This window comes from Amphibalanus amphitrite, unplaced genomic scaffold, assembly GCF_019059575.1.
Source record: "Amphibalanus amphitrite isolate SeventyFive unplaced genomic scaffold, NRLGWU_Aamphi_draft 000305F_arrow, whole genome shotgun sequence".
In the NCBI taxonomy this organism is placed as follows: Eukaryota; Metazoa; Arthropoda; class Thecostraca; order Balanomorpha; family Balanidae; genus Amphibalanus; species Amphibalanus amphitrite.
Window position 1 is genome coordinate 1 of NW_024881800.1, and position 20,349 is coordinate 20,349.

Below are 20,349 nucleotides of genomic sequence, written 5' to 3' on the forward strand. Positions count from 1 at the left end.
GAGAAGGAGGGTCGGAGATGGCTGCTTGGTGACAGACAAGTGACAACTTGGTGACAGGACAGGGGCGACAGTAACGACGAGAGCAACGACATGAGGACATTGCAGTGTAAGGACATTCGTCGCTAAGCTTATTATGGATACGGGTCAGTGGTACGTTATGAGTTGGGAAAGGTGAAGAAGACCCCCAACCAAAGGTTGACATGTATGTTAGTGTTGACCGTCTGACTGACTAGTTAATCAGTTGCAGTGAGTGGGCCATGCCAGCATTCAATGAGATTGAGAAACACGGAAGCCCGGCGGAGCGGAGATCGTGTTTGGCGTTCATCAAACCATGTTGCAACTTATTGACTAGAGTGGCTCGGGCAAAGATTCAGTCTCCGCCCGTGCATTGATGCATGTCACGGTTGGTTAATGGTTATCATACATCTCCCTCTCTCCGCAGCAGACTGCAGGAAAGTGCTAACTTAGTGTGGCAATTCCCTGTCAGTAAACATCAACAGAAGCAGAAGCATCAGCCATCATCCAGCCATCACCTCTCAATCTCATTCTCACCCTAACCGGCTGCAAAGGGCGACTCTAGTGACTGTGTGGTAACTCCTGGCCACATATCCTCAATCAGCAACGTCACCTAACTCCTCTCCCCCTCCCACAGGCGTCACAACTCGCGCTGGGCTCTGGAGCGGGCCAAGCGGACCGTGCAGCGCCAGTTCGCCACTGTCGGCGTCCTGGAGAGCCTCAACACCACACTGGCCGTGGCAGAGACGCTGCTGCCGCGCTACTTCGCCGGCGCGTGGGACAGGTTCTTCATCGATCTCGTCGGACAGATCGGTAAGGGAACCGAAACTACATAACAGTTCTTTGCTGATCTCGTGAGCCAAATCAGTGAGGGAACAGCTAGTTCTTCATAAATGTCTTAAGCTAGATTGGTGAGGAAACAAATAGAGCTTCACATAGATCTCGTAGGGTAGGCCAAATCATTGAGGACACTCGCAGCTATGTCTCTGCATGCCTAGATACCTAACTCCAGGCCCAATTCAGGAAAACGAGACAGCTGAGCTTGTTTGATTTGCCGAGGCTAGCACACTGAGTGGGTGTGTTTTGTAAGACAAGTGGCTGCATTCCACTAGCGCTGAACATGAGAGACTAAGTCGAAATGCCGGATTGTCATGCTTTACGCTCGTGAAATGAAGAACATTTTTTCGGGAGTTTTGGAGATCATGCACTGTTGTCTGGACACTTCCGAGGTCATGCAACCCTCTGATACCGCTCAAAATCTGGAAACTATTCATGAGTCAGTGCTTGCCTTCAAAATGTCCCCTCTACCCAACCAACTCTGTGTGACTGTCTGGCGAGCTCTCCGCACCTTTACCTGGCACCCCTCAGCACACCAGCGCCACCTGCTAACTACTACTTTTGTCTTCTGCCGCCAGGTGACTCAATGATCCCGAGATCGCTGGACGAGCTCTCACCAAAGGCAAGGGAGGGTCTACGGGCGAACCTGACCACTGAATATGAGTTTTACGACTTCGTGAAGCAGCGAGTTGAGCAGCAGTACAATGCGTTTGTTCCCGGGTCATCGTCATGATCAAATATTGCTGGCTATAACTGCCATAATCCTCGAGATGAACCTAGGAAGAAGCCACGGGGCGTTCAATGCTGTGATGCAAATGTCTGATGGTGTTGCGTGGAAACCCTCGTGTTCCGGCTTGATTAAGTTCAAATAGCAATCGATGAACAGTAGAGACAGAAAAGTGTTGCGGAACGAATCGCGGAATTCGTTCAAGCGGGCGTTAGTTGGTGTCAGACTTCATCAGACATCAAGACCGGTAGGTATTGGCTGAAGTTAGGCATACCTACTTGATCCTTTGCTTGACACCCGTTCCCTTCAACGATTGTTGAGCAGCTCTGAGAAGTTCAGTAAAACACCATGTTGCATTCAATCTGAGCATAAGTGTTGAATACACGACTTTTCCATTGTGATTTGGGAGCCCGGTACATATTTTCCATCGTTTGCGGTTCGTAAATGTGTGGGCCGTAAAACACTACCGACCTCTCAAGCCAACGGCGAACCCTGAGCTCGAGATGACACATCACTTGCTACAAACTACGCCTCTACACGACTGTTACAACAACTCGAGACCAGAACAACGACTTCTGTTCTCAGCGGAAACACAAGCATCCGCTGTTATAACACAAGAAAGCATGCATTCACCTACGCCAGCCGTCAGCCATAGGGCTAAGGGCACGCTTTTCTTCTCCCAAGACAAGCTCCCAACCCACCACAATCACAACAAACATCTACTGTTCTCTGCTGGTCGCCCGTCAATCGACCCCTCCCCCTCCACTGCCATTAGTACCCCTCCCAGGGGGGGGGGGGGGTTGACACCTGGCGGGGGGCCACGCCTCGGGCCAACGGGCTCTGATGGATCATGTCGGTTTAGCTTACTGACGTGGTCCATCATTTAGCTGTGATGTATTGGAGGCCGAAGGTGGTTGTGAGAGAGGGACGATTGATGGGTGTTGTGACAGTATTTTATCACTGGGTGGATGGCAGAGGATCGTGATTTGTTGGTGCGGTTAAGCCTGCAATGTGTCACGCTTGATCCTGTGAATTAGAATAATGGTAGGAATTTCTCGTTTAAGCCGAACATTTCTGGGGCGCATTCGCGCATCCCACATCAGACTTGTCACTGAGAGCACAAGGTAACAATAATATCCAAGGTTTAAAAAAAATCAATTGTAGTTGATATGGCTTCAATCCACTTCAACTAAGCAATCCCTCGCACGTTATCGAGCTAACATCTCGCCGGCGCGTGTCCTCACAACACACACGTGTCCTCACAGCGCCCGATGCACCGGCCGTGAACCGCAGCAGCGAGCAGTCCGATCGCTCGACTTCACCGCACGTTGGCCCCCAGCCAGCTCCTCTGAACTCGGCTGTCTCGCCGCCAGTCCCACTGTGCGCTGTCAAACGGCGCGTGCGTCTGGGCGTGCGTGTGTGTGAGAGACCGAGTCCCTGGTTTGTGCCTGATTGTGCTATTCTCGTATCCAGTCTGGCACTCGTGGAATAGATCTATCAGAGTAGTGCAATCGGTGTGGTGGAAGGTAAAGCAGACCGCAAAACCTTCAAAAAGTGTGAGATTAAGTTGCTATTTCAAATATTTTCCTTTAAGCTTAACTTTGAAGATGATACATTTTCAAGGCATGTGATTTAGTAACGTAAGTTCCTGACAGAGTGATTATCGCCATTCCTCACTCCTCCAGTTTCGCTTATTTAATTGCCTCTTTCTCTTCCGTAACCAGTCTCTAGTTTCTACCTTGTTTCGCACCAAGCCCCTCGGCCAAGCCCCTTCCACCCCCTCGGCCCCTGGGTGGCACTGTCAGGTGCGGCTGCGACATGGATAAATCCCACCCTCCATTGATAAATTACAGCACGCTGGCAGCGTCACCATGTGATGACAGGACGGCATGGGAGCGAGGTGGCACCCAAATGACAGTGACAGCGCCAAAGCCGCTGTCCGTGGCATGGCTGGCCATCCCTGCCGACCTGGTCCCTACCGCCGCTCTATTTTGGATAAAACTGCGGTTGCTGGCGCCCCCGTCACCGCCGTCTCGAACACGGGGTAACGAATGGTGACGGCTGGTGCAGAGTGCCAGGTGGTGATCTCATCGTGATGGGCGCAAGGGTGACGTGTCGCCGTCACTTCCAGTCGTGTCACGGGCGGGGCTTCCAGTCTCATAATGTGTGTAGTCACGTCTGCGGTCCGGGGATTCGTCACTGGGGAGACGTAATGGGGCGCCAAGGTGGGGCGAAAATAGCGATGATGTGGCTTCAGAAACAGAGCGAGAGCGAACGTTATGAAAATAATGCATCTCCTTATTATGAAAATAAGCTTATGTCCCACCCGCCACTGGCAGCTTTTTTCGGTGGAGCCAACACGTCCTGTTGGCTCCACCGATAACCTCATAACACAAATATGTCCTTAAATAAAATAATCAGCAACTGAAAGCTTTACCTTCACTAGCTTTCACAATCGGAACGACCCTCGCTGCACACGTCAACTTGTATTGGCAGTTGCACGAAAGAGGAAGCAAGCCTCCCGCCGGGTACGTCCAAACGCCACAAGCCGCCCAACACAGCAGGACCACAGGCCCGGCCGGCCAGGCACCGGCACTCAGCCGGAACATGTTAGAAATTCTCCAGCACTGCCATTAAGCCATCACAGTCCACCCAACAAGCAGCTCTCCGAAATACGTCGGTATACGTCGGTAATTTGATAAAGTCCACCAATAGAAAAATCCAAAACCTAGGCGTTGCACGTGCACGTTGGTTTGTGCGCGTGCGCGGGTTCACTTCTTTTTGCCGGTGAGTCCCGCACCGGCGTTGAATTTGAAGTAAATGATGTCACCGTCCTCGACGACGTAGGTTTTACCTTGCTGTCGGTAGCCGCCGGCCGCCTGTCGAAAGAGACAGAACATCAGACAGGTCATCGGGTGGGTGCGGAAACCCGTACACCAAGGGCAATATGTGTCAGAAACGGTCAGCGTCACCGGGTCAACGGGTCAATACATCAGGGTCAGGCGGTCTACGAACGGTCACGGAAGGCACCAAAGGTCAATGCTAGTACAGTCAACAAACCGTAACCAAAGCCACAAAACAGCAGCATGTGCTAGCAATAAACAATACAGCATGACAAACTTCCTCATATTCTGATCGAGCAAAGGTCAGAACTGTCGAAACTTTCATAAGAAATGAAGACAAGAGCACAACAACCTGCGCTGCCCCTAACAATTTTCTCACTTGTTGATATATACCGTTCGGCTGCATATTGCTTTCCAAAGGCGTGACCACAAAATCAACCGCCGCGCTACTGATTCACAGGGTGATGTTCAAAAAGCCGTGAAGACTGCCGCAATAATGTGCGTCCCATAAATAACGAGAACAGAGCTCATCAGAGCTGGAACCGCTCTGTGCGTCGTACAGCGGTGGAGCGCAGACGATCGGTGACGTCTGCCCTCTAATTGGTCCCTGATGCAGACAGACGTCCTGTCAGACGACACGCAGCGCCATTCTCAAATTGGACAAATGGGGACCGATCGAACACAGGCACAGGCGAGCCGTGGTCTGCTGTGGCGGAGAGGAGAGGAGCGGGAAAGATGCAGACATCACCAGGACCAGTGGACGTCGAGCATCTTGCCTAGTATACAAAAAAGAGGGAAATAATGAATCACTTCTTCGACTTCACGTTATGTTACCATTAATGCGATTGGGAGTGCCTTGAACGCTTGATTTAACGCTAATCAAGAGTCGGCTTATCAGGAGCGTCACATTAGCCGCCGCGCTAGGTGCGACCTTCCAGAGCGCCGGGCCCGGTCAGACAGGGTCAGTAAACAATGACACCCTCTGTCGCACCCTGTTATCGTAAGCCTTTCTCAACAAACACAGGGACACCGGCCGTCATTCACTGCTGTTTGACAGTAAGGTGTTAGGAGACACAAGACAACAACACACACAACAGACGGACAGGCGTCCGCGACCCTACTTAGACGGTCGTCCAACGCCCTGCCAGTGCTTTCCCCTCACCCCCCACCCACACTCCACCGCCAGCCCCATAAAGTGCCCCCGCTCCCCCTCCCGTCGCATACCACACTTATCACCGAATGACGGGGCGCTATTTTGAGTAGCACAGCCTCGTTTCCCGGAGGATCATCCGACAAACCTGGCAGAAAGAGGCGCATCGGGGGCGCGCGAGGCAGCCCGGGCCCACGCACGTTCGGGAGGGGAGGGGGCTCTCGCCCACCCGGCTCTTGTCTGTGCCGGTAGACTGTGACTTCGACGAATCGATTACATCATATTACACAGCCCACGTCACACGAGAGTAGATATTAATAGACCGTATCCTTGTCAAAGACAAACAGACAGACCATGTAAATGAGACTCTTTAGGATCAAAACGGTTCGTGTTTAGATGAAAGATCAATAGTAGACGCCACGCTATTTTTGACCTGAATAAGGACATAAAGCTGAAAGAGGATAATAAACCAATCGCTATTTTCAGTTTAAGTATCGCCATAAAATGATACCTGAGATACAAATGTTACGAACTTTGATCAGAATGCGTCGTTACATCGTTCCAATAACTCTTTTACTACGTGATTAATATACTTGAGAGGAAAACCCCTTGGGAAAAAATGAAATAAAAGCCAGGCGATGTCATTGCGATTAATCGAACGACATAACACAAAAAGAACGCATTACACTTTAGTAGTATGCCAATAAGCAATGCTAAACCAAAACTCTGAATAAATAAACAGCCTCAGCTTGGTAGTCCCGTGGTATTCCCGACAGAACTGAGTTGGATCAGAGTGCAGACTTCGACAGAGCTTGCCAACAATCTGACTAGTACTCTCGGCCAGACAGACGCATACGCACTGACGCAGAACACGCGTTTCAGTGCACATCTGCAAAAAGCTGGGACTCGGGGCCAGATATTGAGGGCCGTGCAGCAAACACACCCGAGAGAGTCAGTCAGCCAAACGATAACGGTTCGCAGCTGGGAGAACTGACAGCGGCAGAAGAACGACAACAAGGCAGTCAGCAGCTCGTCGAGCGATTTTTTCGCAACAAGCCGTCGTAACAACATCGTTCTTTTCCCCAGCGTTCTTTCTAGAAGTTTGCAGGTTTTACGGACGCCAACAATTCACATTGCAGGCTCATAACAGCTTCGACCACGTCCTAATGACGTAAATTGTTCTAAGCCCCTGCCGCTTCCGAGACCTATCCTGGTCCCCGGCAAAAATCGGGAGCTGAGAAGATTCGAACCGAAACCTCACTACCGAGCGGACCGGGTCGGGTCCTCTTCCCACAATCTCCAGGAGATCTCAATGACGTCAATGCTATTTTGAAACAGCAGCGGCGCTTTTCCAATCAGCTGTCTACTGCCCATCAATCTGTCGAAGAACAGCCACACCTCGCAGCAATATCAACTGTCGACCGCGCCAGTCTGTATTTTTACACCGGTCTCCGACCACGAGACCGATCCAAACGTGTTTGGATAGTACCAACATCCGGTTATCACTCCAAAGTGGCCTCCCTGACATTCAAATTCAACCCAATCGCGGGAATTAAACACAACCCTTCTCGCTAGACAAGTCTCCTGAGAAAAGACAAACACCACCAGACAGGGTGCAAACCCGAAAACGATTGCAAACCCAAAGCCAGAGACGGATGCATGATCGAGATCCAAAGCCAAGGCCGTCTCAAAACCGATCCGCGGCCTCCGTCTGAAATATACCTCCGGGAATTGGACGCTACTTGGCACGGCTTTGGAGGTGTGAGTCGGTCGGCTGGTTGTACAAAGGCCAGAGGAGGGGTCGGGCCGTGCCAGTGAATAAGCATTGCGGCGGAACATGGCGCCAAATATTGGCGCGAGATCAACACCAAAGCACGTATATGAACTGAATCAGAGACCGAATTAGAGCATTGTGTTTGGCTTAGGGCTCGGGTAGTTTATTGTGGATGCTAACATGATTCGAACCAGCATCTGAGGGCTTGTTTACTCACCTGTCGGAAGGAAAACACGGTTCGCTCGGAAACGAGTCAGAAGGAAGAAAGAAAAAGAATATGTTTAGCCCGCATAATATGACTTCTTTGCGATATTTACTCATGCTAGTAAATTGTTAACTCTTAAATCAAAACATATGCATATGAGCACAACGACGTAAGTTTTAAACACTTTTGACTCAGGTTACCTGTCTGGATGCATTCCGACGTTTCAGGTTACTGTCGCAGGTCACCCGAGTCAACCGACACGATGACCTTGTTAGGCTGTGTGTGGAGTTCCGGCACGTTCCACCCATTTTGTGAGCTTACCGTCCGACTCCATATGTCCCCTCGCGTTACCCACTCCCCACTCTCTCCCTACAGAGTGGCTACCGGGCTGATTCACTCCCCTCCCCTCTCTCTGTGGGGCGTGCTCTGTCACACACCAAGGACCGAGTGCAGGCGCACGGACAGTGCCCCCGGGGAGCGACCCGCCGGAGTAGAGCTGACACTCTCGGTAGTTTGGGGCCGGCGGGTCAGTCGGGTCACGGGGAGAACGGTGGCGGGTGTGTCGTGCGTGTGGCGTTCAGGCAAAACCAGAGTGATTCGGCGTTTCAGTTTCGTTTCGCGGTGTTGTCCGTTCTACCTGTCAGTCTCGGTGACTGAGAAAACAGCGCCGTTGACTGACACTTGTTGACAGCGACTGTGACTGCCGTGATCAGTCAGCATCCGAGCTCACACGTCAGGAGCAACACTGACATCACAGCCGAGTGCATAAAGTGATCGAGTTTGTGAAAGCCGCCGTGCCACCGCCCACCGTTCTAATCTCGCCGCCCGGGGCCCAGTTTACGAGAACGTGCCGCCCAGGCGTTCTCAGAGGGAAACTAGCTCTCAAACACCGTGAGGGACATAACTCACCCAAACTGCGACCATTTGCGACAAACAACCGCCTTAGTTATCACCAACGACCAGCAGGAATTCGGCGGCTGACTCCAAAAACTCCAGCTCAATCTATTCCAACTCCAACAACCCAGAGATTCTCCACCGACAGTCCAACACATCAACACCTCCCACTTGTTCCCTGGACCCTAAGTCCACCAGGACAGCTGTCCGGGACAGCAGCGTTCTGAACAGGTCCGGGACAGCAGCGCTCTAGACAACGGTCATCAGCCACCTGCCGACGGCGGTGGGGCGCTGAGACGAGCCGACAACCGCGCCGCTACCACCGTCGGACCACGACCGCCGCCATCGGAGCCGACGGGACCGACGGAGCCGTCGGAGTCGACGGATCGGACACGTGTTGGGGCGCGGAGAGGTCGGCCAGTCGGCCGGCAGCCAGCCGCTAGTCAGGTGGTGGCGCGAGCAGTCGTGTTCAGTGGTCGGTTGGACGGCACGAGAGCGGAGTGAGGTATACTGAGCAGTGGCAAGTGGTGTCCAGCGGGAAGTGTTTGATACGTCTGACAAAAAAAAAAATGTTGGTGGAAATTTTGCGGGTGCAATGTAGCAGTGCTGAAAAGGTAATCGTTGATTAAATTTGCTGTCGAATAAAACCGCACTCCGTGGCTTAGAGGTATTCGCAAAGCGCCGTTGCTGCACACTATATTACCAAAGCATCGAAACCAGCATGGTGGGTAAGCGACAAGCGCTGAAGAACAAGGCCGTGGAAGCCACGGCAAAGCTGGCCGCAAACCTCTCTCACTCCTCACCGAGTTCCAACTCTACGGGCGAGAAGACGGCAGCCGCACCCAGCACCAAGAACAAGATCAAGAAGCGCATCCGGTGGCGTTCGGCCGAGCAGCCGCGGCCCGTGATTGTCCTCGCGCGCCGCGCCGACAGCTGTGTGCTCCACCAGCCACCGGCCGGGTTTGCAGAGGTCGGCACAGTCCGGCGGGCCTCCAGTCCGAGCCCAAAACGGAGTAACTGTGACAGCGAGTCGAGCGGAGCCAGCGGGCCGGCCTCGCCAGCAGTCGGAGGGCCGAGGTCGCCCAACTCTCTGGAGGTGCCTCCGCAGCAGAAACTCCGCCCGCTGACGCTGCCGCCGCGACCGGTGACTGAGCAGCACGCGCGCCAGCAGTCCGCCTCGCCCCGGCCGAGTCCGTGTGTGCTGGAGGAGTGTACAGAGCTCACGCCAGCCTTTCCGAAGGCAGTGACGCTCACACCACGACCGGTTAGTGAGCCGGTGCCGGAGGAGGAGGCGCCAGTGATGCCGGCGCACCAGCTGCGCCACCGCCGCCGCTGCGCCGCCTGCCGCTCCTCTGAGCCGGCGGCGGCGCAGTGGCGCGCCGTCCGCGCCGAGTTAGCAGCAGCGCTCGAATCTGCGCGCGGTGTGCGGCCCGTCTGCTCGGCTCAGGATATACTCATCACGGCTCCGTGTGATGTGAGCAGCGATCTACCACCGTCGGGCCGGCCGCGGGCACAACCGGTGGACGGACGCACGGTGGCCGGTGACGCCCTGTGTGACTTCAACCCCGCCGAGGGGCCGTTCCAGTCCGAATCCGCGCTGCGTGCCGGATACTCCTGGCTGCCGGCCGGCCTACCGTCCGGAGCCGCCGGCGAGTTCATGCGGCAGCTTCCCGAGCAGCTGCGGCCGCTGCTGCACTCGCCCGGCCAGCGGGAGCGCACACGGCGGCTGCTGCGCCAGCTACCCGCGCACGACCTCTCGCTCGCCTGCTGTCGACACGTCAGTGCCGAGCAGCGCGGAGCGTTCGCAGAGTGGGCGGCCGCGCGGCGCCGGCTAGCGCTCGAGGCGGGCATGGTGACGCGTCTGATGGGCACCAAAGTCTGCCGCGGCTGCCGAAAGACCATCACCGCCGGCGCGCTGGCCGTCACCGCGCGTCGCTTCCCCATCTCTGCCTGGCACCCGGCCTGCTTCCGATGTGCCGACTGCGCCGAGCCGCTCGCCGACCTGGTGTTCTGTGAGCTGTTCGGAGAACCGCTCTGCCTCCGTCACCACGGCGAGCGACTGCGACCGCGTTGTGCCGCCTGTGACGAGCTGATATTCTCGGGCGAGTTTGTGTGCGCGCTCGGCCTGGCCTGGCACCGCGAGCACCTCGCCTGTGACCGATGTGCAGTGCCTCTAGACTCGCGCCGATTTGCGCTCCGACTCGGCGCGCCGCTGTGCCTGGAGTGTTACCGTGCCGCCGGAGCGCCCGTCTGTCTCGGCTGTGACCAATCCATCGAGCTCGACAGCCGCCAGCTGTCGTACGGCGGCCGGCACTGGCACAGCGACTGTTTCACCTGCCGCGCCTGCGGGACGCCTCTCGAGGGCCAGCAATTTGCTCTGCACGACGGACGAGCTCTGTGCGCCCCCTGCTGTGGAGAGTCGGCCGTCGCGCCGGCCTGTAGCGCCTGCAGCGCCGCCATCGCAGCAGACACACCGCAGGTCGTCTACAAGGCGTTCCACTGGCACCAGGCGTGCTTCATCTGCTGCGTGTGTCAGACTCCTCTCGATGCGCGGACCTTCCTCCCCAAGGAGCAGCGCCTCTTCTGTCCGCGCTGCTACGAGGACACGTTCGCTGCGCGCTGCCGCGGCTGTGGCGGCACCATCACCAGTCTCGGCGTCACCTACCAGGGCGAGACGTTTCACCGGCGCTGCTTCGTCTGCGCCGGCTGTGAGACACCGCTCGCCGGTCAGAAATTCCGCAGCCGGGCCCAGCGCTGCTACTGTGCCGACTGCTACACAAAACTGTTCTCCAAGCGATGCGCGTCCTGTCAGGAGCTCATCCCACGAGAGCCGGGGACGAAATACAGCGTGTTCCGCGACCGCTGCTGGCACAACGCCTGTTTTGTGTGCACCGTCTGCAAACAGTCGCTGGTCGGAAGAGGGTTTATCGATGCGGATGGAGAGCTGCTCTGTGCCACGGCGGAGTGCGCCGCCAGCCAGCTGGCCGCCAAGGCTGACAACTAGCGGTTAGGCGCGGAAGCTCCAGTTTCGGCGCTGGCCGCCTGGTACGCTGAGTGAAAACTGGGTTTGGGTTCATGAGTTTTGCTATTGCTGTTTGCTACCTGTTGGCTATTTTGCTTGTTGTTTGATGCACCGTGTCAGCAAACGCTTATGGTTTTGCGCTGTTTGTGCCAGTTATAATGTGCATCCGTGCTGAAATGTTGAATAAATATGAAGAATAAAAGGGAAATGAAAATACCTACCACGTTTCGAAGGACTCGGGCAATGAGCACCGAGCAGATTTGCCACGGTAATCTATAAAATACGGTTTGGATCTGTATATCGTGCTATAGACATCCGGTCTCGGAACGCAGGACAGCAGTAGAAGTAGACCACACCGATCACAGTACAATAATTCCGCTGGCTGCCTAGGACCACAACTCATGGAACGCGGCATTAGATCTGCTGAAGCCCCACTGCTCCACTTAAAACGCCATAACCCACACATGTGTCAGCACCTAATCAGTTTAATGAAATGAACGTCGCCTTTATGCGTATGGGGGGGGGGGGGGGGGGACGAACCCACCAACGAGCGAACGGTATGCACGACACATCGGCCCTGGAACTACAAGACACCCGGCAATCCATCGGTATCACAGGTTCACTCATTGGCCACCAGGGGACAGTCCCGTCAGTTACCACTCAAAGGAGCTCGACTTTCGTTTCTCAATTCTCTTATACCAAAGACACCATAAATTTTCATTAAAATATCCATGGATATTAATCAAAGCAAGAATAGACGAAGGTAGATATCTACTGTCATAGCTGCATAGGGGCATAGATCATAGACGTGTGCGATATTCAGTTCAATATTCTCGTAATCGGCTGGAGCAACTCAAAACTCTCAATCTTTTATATCTTACCCAATTCAGGGCTGCGGAGTCGATGGATTTTCGGCGACTCCGACTCCGACTACGACTCCGACTCCGCAGCCCTGTTACCCATGTTCACAAAATCAACGGTCACACCCGAACCCCACTCATCGATCAGCAGTTCTCTCACCTTAACGGCTGCTTCTGAGCCGAGCTCATGGAAGTCAGCGTACTTCATGACCTCCGCCATGATGAAGCCCTTCTCGAAGTCGGTATGGATCCGGCCGGCCGCCTGGGGCGCCTTGGTTCCGGCCTGAGGGTAGAGGTCAGGTCAGGGGTCAGTCCGCTGTGTGGTAAAGACGAGCAGCGATGATATAGGAGGGCGGGGAGCGGGACACGCAGAACAGGGGGTCACACGTCAGCAGCACGCCACACATTTAACGACAGGATGTGCGAAACGAACAAGGGTTTACACAGCACGGAACAATAGAATGACGCGCGAATGTTTTACGCCTGTTTTCTGAGCGGTTGGTCTCCTGTTTCACTTGAAATAAAAACGGAACGTCAGTCTTCTGAGGCTAGAAAATTGACAGAAAACAACAGGAAATGCTTGCATTATGTTCACTGTTAGGTTTGGTGTAAGGACCATCAGATATGAAGTGTTTCCTTATCTTGTCGGTCGTCTTTGCCTTTCCCTACCTTAACCCTATTAGTGGCAGGGGGGGGGTTGTTTTTATCCACCCCTCAGGTTTTTCGGGATTATCTCCGAAACCGCTGAAGCTACGATGCTGAAATTTTCTGACTTTTCCTAAAACTAAATTGGGCACATTCCCTGAAAATTTCAAGTTCATACCTTTACCAGGGGCGGCTCCAGAGCACTGGGAATTGGGGGGTTCTATTCGTGAAGCGAGTCATTTGGGGCGAAGATCACGATGCTGATGTATTATAACTGTATACACCAGTTTTACGAACATTGAATGAAAGGTATCATGTGATAACATATACAAAGTTATTGTGCATCCTCTTTGGACACGTTTTTGCTATAATAGGCGGATCCAGGCGTCCAAAAAGGGGGGTTATGTTTTACCTCCCAACATAGGTGCCCTGACACCGCCTATGCATGTCCAATACAATTGTAGTCGTTTTCTCATAAGAAAATTGTAACATAACAAGACCATTGCCACCCTTTTTAGAAACAGTACCAACAAAAACCTTATTTACTATTCTTTTTGTGTACCCCCAATCTCAATGATCTGTATCCGCCTATGATTTTTGAAAATGCATATTTTAGGATCCATGTGAATTTCTGGTTCATTCTCTATCGATCGGCAAAAGTTGCGTTAAGATTGGTTCAGAAACCTGGCCGTGATAAACAGTCTAAAATGTATCTGCAATTTGCCCGTTTTTACCCCCCTCTTCCCCCCTATTGACATTTTTTAATTTTTATTTTTTAGAAATGTAGATCACGTTGAGCGAAATCGAATGCCGTTTGAATTTTGAAAATCGGCCCGTTAGATCTCGAGATATCAAGGGGGGTCGTAAACAGCCCCCCCCCCTGCCACTAATATGGGGTAGCCAGGAGCCTGCCACTAATAGGGTTAATTATCACAAAACACGATATAGCCGGGTTCGGTTAAGCTCTAAAATTTGACGATTGCTAATAGCTTTGTTGAAGTTCTGCAACCAAACCCACCGAACAAAGCGTTCCAGTAAAACCGTACGCGCGCCTGACAGCCGAGACCGCCCATTTCACGACTACGGAAAGGAAGCGCTCACTAAATCATCTCCCGTGATTACACCCAGAAACAAAGATAATTTCCTACACTCCAGGAAAGATCGGCCCACATTTCAGCCAATGGCGCGTGGTATGGTTTTCCGGGAACCAACTCATCTAACCAGCTTCCGCCGCCGCAGAGCGTCTCCGTTACAGGTAACCGGTTCGGTAACCATCCCGATAACCACATCCCAGGTAACCGCAGGAGGTTACGTGCACCGCAGACACGTTGTAACGGCCGCCGCCGACCGCCGTACCACCGCTCTCAGTCGTACCCAGCGCGCTAACCATCGCACCTTTATCACAGACCCCCTCCCATCTCTCCTCCCCGCGTCTCGCCGGTCTGACTCCCCTCCCGCAATATTCCCCGGTACCCCGTCCCCATTCTCAAACCCCGTTCAAACCCACCGCTGCCCCTTGGTACTCCCCTGTGCTCTAAATCAGGGCACGAGGGGGCGGAGCGGGCGCGGCGGGGCGCCCCTTTCCCACGGCCAGATCAGAGCGCTGCCGACAATCGACTATTTACTAAACACCTGTGATAACCAGGCGGGCACGCGGCAGACCCGGCGCCGGCCGGCGCATACCTGGCGGCGCCACGGCGGCGGCGTGGCCGGGGGCGGGCGGGGGCGGGCCGCCGGCGCCGGCTTCAAGGCGCGCCGCCGCCGCCACCGCAATCAGCCCAGTCTCATTTGTTGTCACGGGGCGGCGGCGGGGGCGGGGGCGGGGGCGGCCGGGCGTCAAACGCGACCGCAACAGCTCCAGAGGCGGGCACCTCCGCGGAAACGGTCCGCGTCGGCTCTCCTCCTCCCCGGCGACTGCTACAAACGGGGGCGGGTCAAACCCAGCCCATAGCACAGCTCGGTTTGATTTTAGTCGTAACCTGTGCGCGGCTGAGCGCCCTGCGGCAGTCGGCGGTTGGAGAGCGCCGAGAGGTTGTTCGGCGGACTCATTACATGGGTCCCTTGTTTAACCGAGCCGCACGAACAAGGCAAATAGGTGGGATGGACCGCCGGGAGAGTGGACGCCGACCGACTCCTCCGCGGCGGAGGATAAAGGCAGCGGACACCCACGTGGAACACAAGAAAAACAGACATTCCGAGCAGTGCATGAGGCAGTTTGCTACGTATTTGCACACATAGAACAATATGAAACCCAATGTCCATAAAGAGTACATTTAGCCATTTCACAGCAACAGGACATACGCACAAAAATGAGAACCAAATCCAAGACTTAACGGCTAACGCTTGCAGAATAGCGTAGGTCAAGCCAAGGTGCCAGTGCCATGGTGCCAAGGAAGGTCAGGCCATTACACATAATCGCTTATCATATATTTAGCCAAGGAATCGAGATAGTTCCTGTATCATTCTTGATTCTCGAAAACCCGTGACCGTGACCCCTCCTCCCTTTTCAGCACATCTGTCCGTGACCCCGCCGCAGATCACTCCCTCCCCTCCCAGTGACCTCTCGACCATCATCCGCCCGCCCGTCGCCGGTTGGCATTTCGATAGTCGCCTCCATACAGGTCATTGCGTGTGTGATTGTGGAAAATTAGCGCTGCCGGGGGCGGCGGTATCAGAAACGGTGCCGGCCCGGGTCCGGGGGCGGGGAGGAGCGGTCACCAGGGCCGCCGGCTGACCCGACCCGGGGGCGGAGAGCGAGGCCGCGGGGTCGGCCCGAGGCGGGCGACGGAGGAATGCGAGATGATGGAGGGACACAGGCGTCCAGTCCAAATGATTCATCATATGTAGTTGATTTGTCCCAGCGTAAGCCTCAACCATATTCCATCAACCATATAGCTGCGTGAATTTTGCTGGCTAAGGAAGTAACTACAAAATGTTCTGTAAAAATGTCGCTGTCAAGATACAAATTCAACACATTCACCAATCCGATTATTATATTTATACAATTTTTTACATTGCGGTGAGCCGCTGACCCTTAACATCATGCCTCTGGTTGAAATAAACGTATGTATTTGAAGTTAAAACACCCATTCCTTAAACCCCGACCAGATTCCCATAAATCAAATCCCCGACTTCCAGTTGACAGAAAGGGGACAACACCCCTGCGCAGCGGGTCTCCGGTAACCTGCACACGTCTGTTTCTGCGCCAAATTGGCCGTCCAACTCCTCACTGCGCCGCGGTGCGCCGGTCCCGTGCTGTTTATGCTAATACCCCAGCCATGTCCGCGGCAGTTTAAATTCATTAAGCCTTTGTCGGTGAACTCGCACTGCCGAACAGCTCGCTTAAAATGCGAAAAATGTTCTCTGTTAGCGGCCGGCCGTATTATCGCGGCTCGGACGTCACGTGTCGGGACGGGGACGCGCCGCACCGGGTGACGCTTGGTTACGGCGGCAGCGTCATCCGAGCGGCAGCGCGTCATCCGCCCCACTGCGTCATCGGAGCAGAACGTCATCCGCCTCACCGAGTCGTCAGGGGATTCGGTGCGTCCCCGGATCGTACGGCTAATTTGGCCGGCGCAGAGTCCGATCAGTGATCTCGCGATCGAATGGTGTCGGGTGGCGAGTTCTGGGTGCCAATAGTTTAGACGGCTCTCAGATTTTAATTCATTTGTTTTTTGGAAAAGTTTCAATTATATTTCTGTATCTAATTTTTGTAGTAACATGACCTGAAGATCGCTAATTGACTTTAAACTTATTCGCCTTTGGGACTCGAATACCTAGCACTAAAAACTTATGTCACGGACACCAGAGTACCTACTTTATTGTATTTACTCCTACCAATATACCTAACAAAAGGCCTTTGTTCCAGCACCACTACCAAACCTAAGGTAAATAAAAAACATCGATTCCGAGTACCGATTTCCGTTTGTCCGGCTGTCGGTGACACTGGCCCGGGTAACACTGCCAGAGCCCAGCGTCGGACGCGTCTGTACGGAGCTGCCCTCTGCCGGATAGTGGCCAACAGTGACAGCCAGTGATACCCACTACACAGCGACACGGGCCCCGTGATAGCTGAAACACGGTGAATGCCACTGGCGAGGATCCCCATGAGCCAACTCCTCCAGCAGTAGCTTACCTGGATGGTCCAGGCCTTGACCTCGTCAGGTCCGCAGGTGAAGAAGTACTGCAGGTTCAGCGCCTTGTAGCCGGCCACAATGATCTTCTCCAGCTGACTGCAAAAGGACAGACGAGGAAACAGTTAATTTGTGAGCTCAAAGAAACAGTGATGCGCTTTCCAGGCTCAGTCAAAACTAGCTAGCAAAGACGATTTATCGCAGACAATTTCAGGCTAACAAAATCATGAGGTATTGTATTTGGTTGGTGAGGTTCGATCGGTTCGGCTCCAAGTAGGTAAAGCTGCTCAGCTGGCTAAGTTTTTAGTAGTTACAAATTTAAATGATTAATGCGTCAAACCACAGTACCGACACATCGAGTATTGATTGCTCGCGTGTTATGCTGTTTGTGTGGGGCACAGACATCGATAATTTCGAAATATAAAATTATCCATCCGAACAGAAACAATTAACTATTGGGACGGCCCAACGACAGATATGAGGTAGAAAACTCAAATAATTAGGCAATCAAGAAGAACTCGTTAGTGCCTAACTGCCATTTATTCTGTTTCGATCAAATCTATATTTACAGATTCACTTACGGAACACAAAGAAACATTTCCGGAAAAACATACAGCCAGACAGAAAACCATGCCGTTATGCCGGTACAGCCAACAGTATAAAACGTGTTTGAACTGAGTCAGTGCATGTGGGTACGTTGTTGAGGTTAGTGAGCCGCTCTCCGAACCGCAGAATAGCGGGATGTGTAATGCAAACAAGATATGTTTTGGGTACGGCCCACGGGACTGGCGGTCGGCGGAACATCCTTTGTGGATATCTAAATAGGAGGGATTTTACATGCAAATGAACAAAGCCTTGAGTTCCGCCAGCAAGTGGTGCCCCCACCAGCTGGTTTCAACCGACTTAATTGTCTGAATTCTCAACGGAGGGAGTGAGTGAAAAAGGTAGCACGCCACCAGCCTCAGTGCCTTGCAGTGCCGGTGTATCACTTGGTCTAAAGTAGGTAGATATCCGAGCCAGTCGTCAGGTAACTTAAAGGCCAGAAGTGATTGCTACTATTCAACTCGAACAGTTAACGTCTATTGCACCAACACTACACTTAGCCTACGTTACATCAGACTGCCATTACATTCGCCATTCATCGAACAAATACGACCTATGCAAACGGCCCGTTTTTCCGTTTCGCGATGCAGAACACCGATAAAGCTCCGATCCATCACACATATCCGTCCGGGGCGGTGTGGTTTCGGGCTGTGTGACAGGGGACCGGGGACCGATCTGTCACCATCGCTGTCACCGCACGTCCCTCCAGCTGGGGACACCCCTCCTCCGCCCCACACCACCCCTTCACCGCCCCCATACCTCCCTGTAACGCACCAGGCGTCCCTCCGTCCTTCAAACCCCGCCGAAACCACGCCGGCGCATCCCGCCGCATCGATAAACCACCGCCATTGCATGCTGACCGCGGCGATAACACGCACCCAAAAAAGCGCGCGCGCCCGCCTCCCCGAACCGCGCGCGCGCCACCGGCCGGCCGGCGCGCGCTTTTTCTCGTGTCGGCGGCGGCGGCGCGCGGCGCCAGCCCGCCCGGCGGCCAATTTTGTTTTCGATCTCATGGCTCTGATAATGATACATACGGCCACAACGACGCTATCATTTCCGACGATTTGCCGGTGCGCCGAATCGAAGCCGGCCGGGCAAATGACATTCTTTCCCAGTCGCAATGACGATGATTGAGCGAAGGGCGTAATTGGCGGCGGCTACAATGGCGGCGGCTCGGTAATGGACTGGGAGCGGCCCCCAGAGACACAGCCACAGCCCCACACAGACACACACAGTGGACTGTGGAACTCGGCCGGAGAGGGCCCAGCTCCGCCGGCGCCCCGGGATCGCCAGTGGGCCGGACACGGACCGCGCAGGACACCAATTTTGTCATTACCCGGGCATATGATTAATCGGGCGGATGGTTTTGTGTCATTTGTCTTGGAAGGCGGTGGGTCGCGGCTGGCGGCGACAGGCCGGGCGGTGATGGCAGCGGAGGGGGGGGGGGGCGGGGAGCCGGAGCCGGAGAGCGGCGAGGCTTCAGACCGCGTTATTCACTGCGCTTCAGTCAGATAAGTTGACATTACAAGAAGATTCCAGTCACTGATATCGCCAGATTTTGATACAGACGAGCAATTTCGTCAAGCATCTATCCATACTAAGACAAAACTTAGTGAAGTGTGTTCAGAAATAGTGACCTGCAAACATCAACTCCCATGTTTCTACCAATGTATCCTGACACCCAGCTCGACAGCGACATAAGTCACAATTATTGAGCATCACTGATTCAGTGATTGCGCTGAGAAATGTCACTCATCTGCGAACTGCATTCAGCATTCCCGTTTGCTTCATGCCCGAATCGATGCCGGCTGACGTTTGTGAGACAATCAAACGTCAGTGCGAGCCGACGCTGAGCTGAGTGCAGGCTAGTTTATAATTCAGGATTCAGGAAATAATGGAGTTCGATAAACTTTAATTAACTCCGCCCGAAAATGCAACCATGGCAAGTCCCAAAATGGTGCAACACTTGTGAGCTGCGGGCTTAATCGCCTACTTGGACTGAAACTTAGGTCCTTTTTTACCTCATGTCTATTCTTATGTCTTGATTCATCGTCACTGTATCGGCAAGCAAACAAGCAAAGAAACGACAAGCAGATCTAAGCACTACCGACTCAAACCTTATTTCATAGAAATTTCACATATCTGCAATCTGTACCTAATTCAGTTCGCACCCTATCAAAACTAATGCCGGCTGACCGACCTTCCTGAGTGTTTCAGTAAACAAATCTGAGTCTCCATCAATGAAACACTTCATGCTTTCTCGAAGTGCTTTCGATGCAATTTTTCACCGCACCAAGGCGTAATGATTTTGAGAATTTTTGAGCAATCACGTGCGAATGGCATCTTAGAATAATGACCAAACTCAGCCACACGATAGTTACCTACATTTCATATGCATATGGCCACGGGCCCACTGCTGATCAGTTCTTCGAATGTCAGCCGGCTATCGCCTTACCCCGAAAAGAGTCATCACTATTGCTTACACCGCGCACAGTGATAGTTCGCTCCCATACACCCTTATTTCAGAAATCCCTCACATTCATTCCACCGACAGACCATAACCGGCGCTGCCTAAAAAAGAGCCGGTTACTCTTTAACCGGACAGATACAAACGTGCTCACATTGAGCGGCGCCACTCTCA

General features: G+C 53.6%; 2 protein-coding genes across 2 annotated transcripts in view; one reads left to right on the plus strand and one right to left on the minus strand.

Moving 5' to 3' along the window:
- Positions 1-652: 652 nt before the first annotated feature.
- LOC122388013 (heparan sulfate 2-O-sulfotransferase pipe-like) lies at positions 653-1,980 on the plus strand (the record flags this gene model as incomplete). Its single annotated transcript, XM_043378750.1, has 2 exons — positions 653-828; positions 1,431-1,980. Coding segments are annotated over 2 exons (331 nt in total), but the record flags the coding sequence as incomplete, so codon positions are not given.
- A 2,068-nt stretch (positions 1,981-4,048) lies between these two features.
- Positions 4,049-20,349, minus strand: part of LOC122388011 (obg-like ATPase 1) — a 43,776-nt gene continuing 27,475 nt past the window's right edge. The window contains exons 9-11 of the mRNA XM_043378748.1: positions 17,108-17,204; positions 12,488-12,610; positions 4,049-4,458 (exon numbers count right to left, since the gene is read on the minus strand). Of these exons, the coding sequence (XP_043234683.1) occupies positions 4,351-4,458; positions 12,488-12,610; positions 17,108-17,204 (328 nt within the window). The 3' untranslated portion in view covers positions 4,049-4,350. The remainder of the gene's footprint in view (positions 4,459-12,487; positions 12,611-17,107; positions 17,205-20,349) is intronic.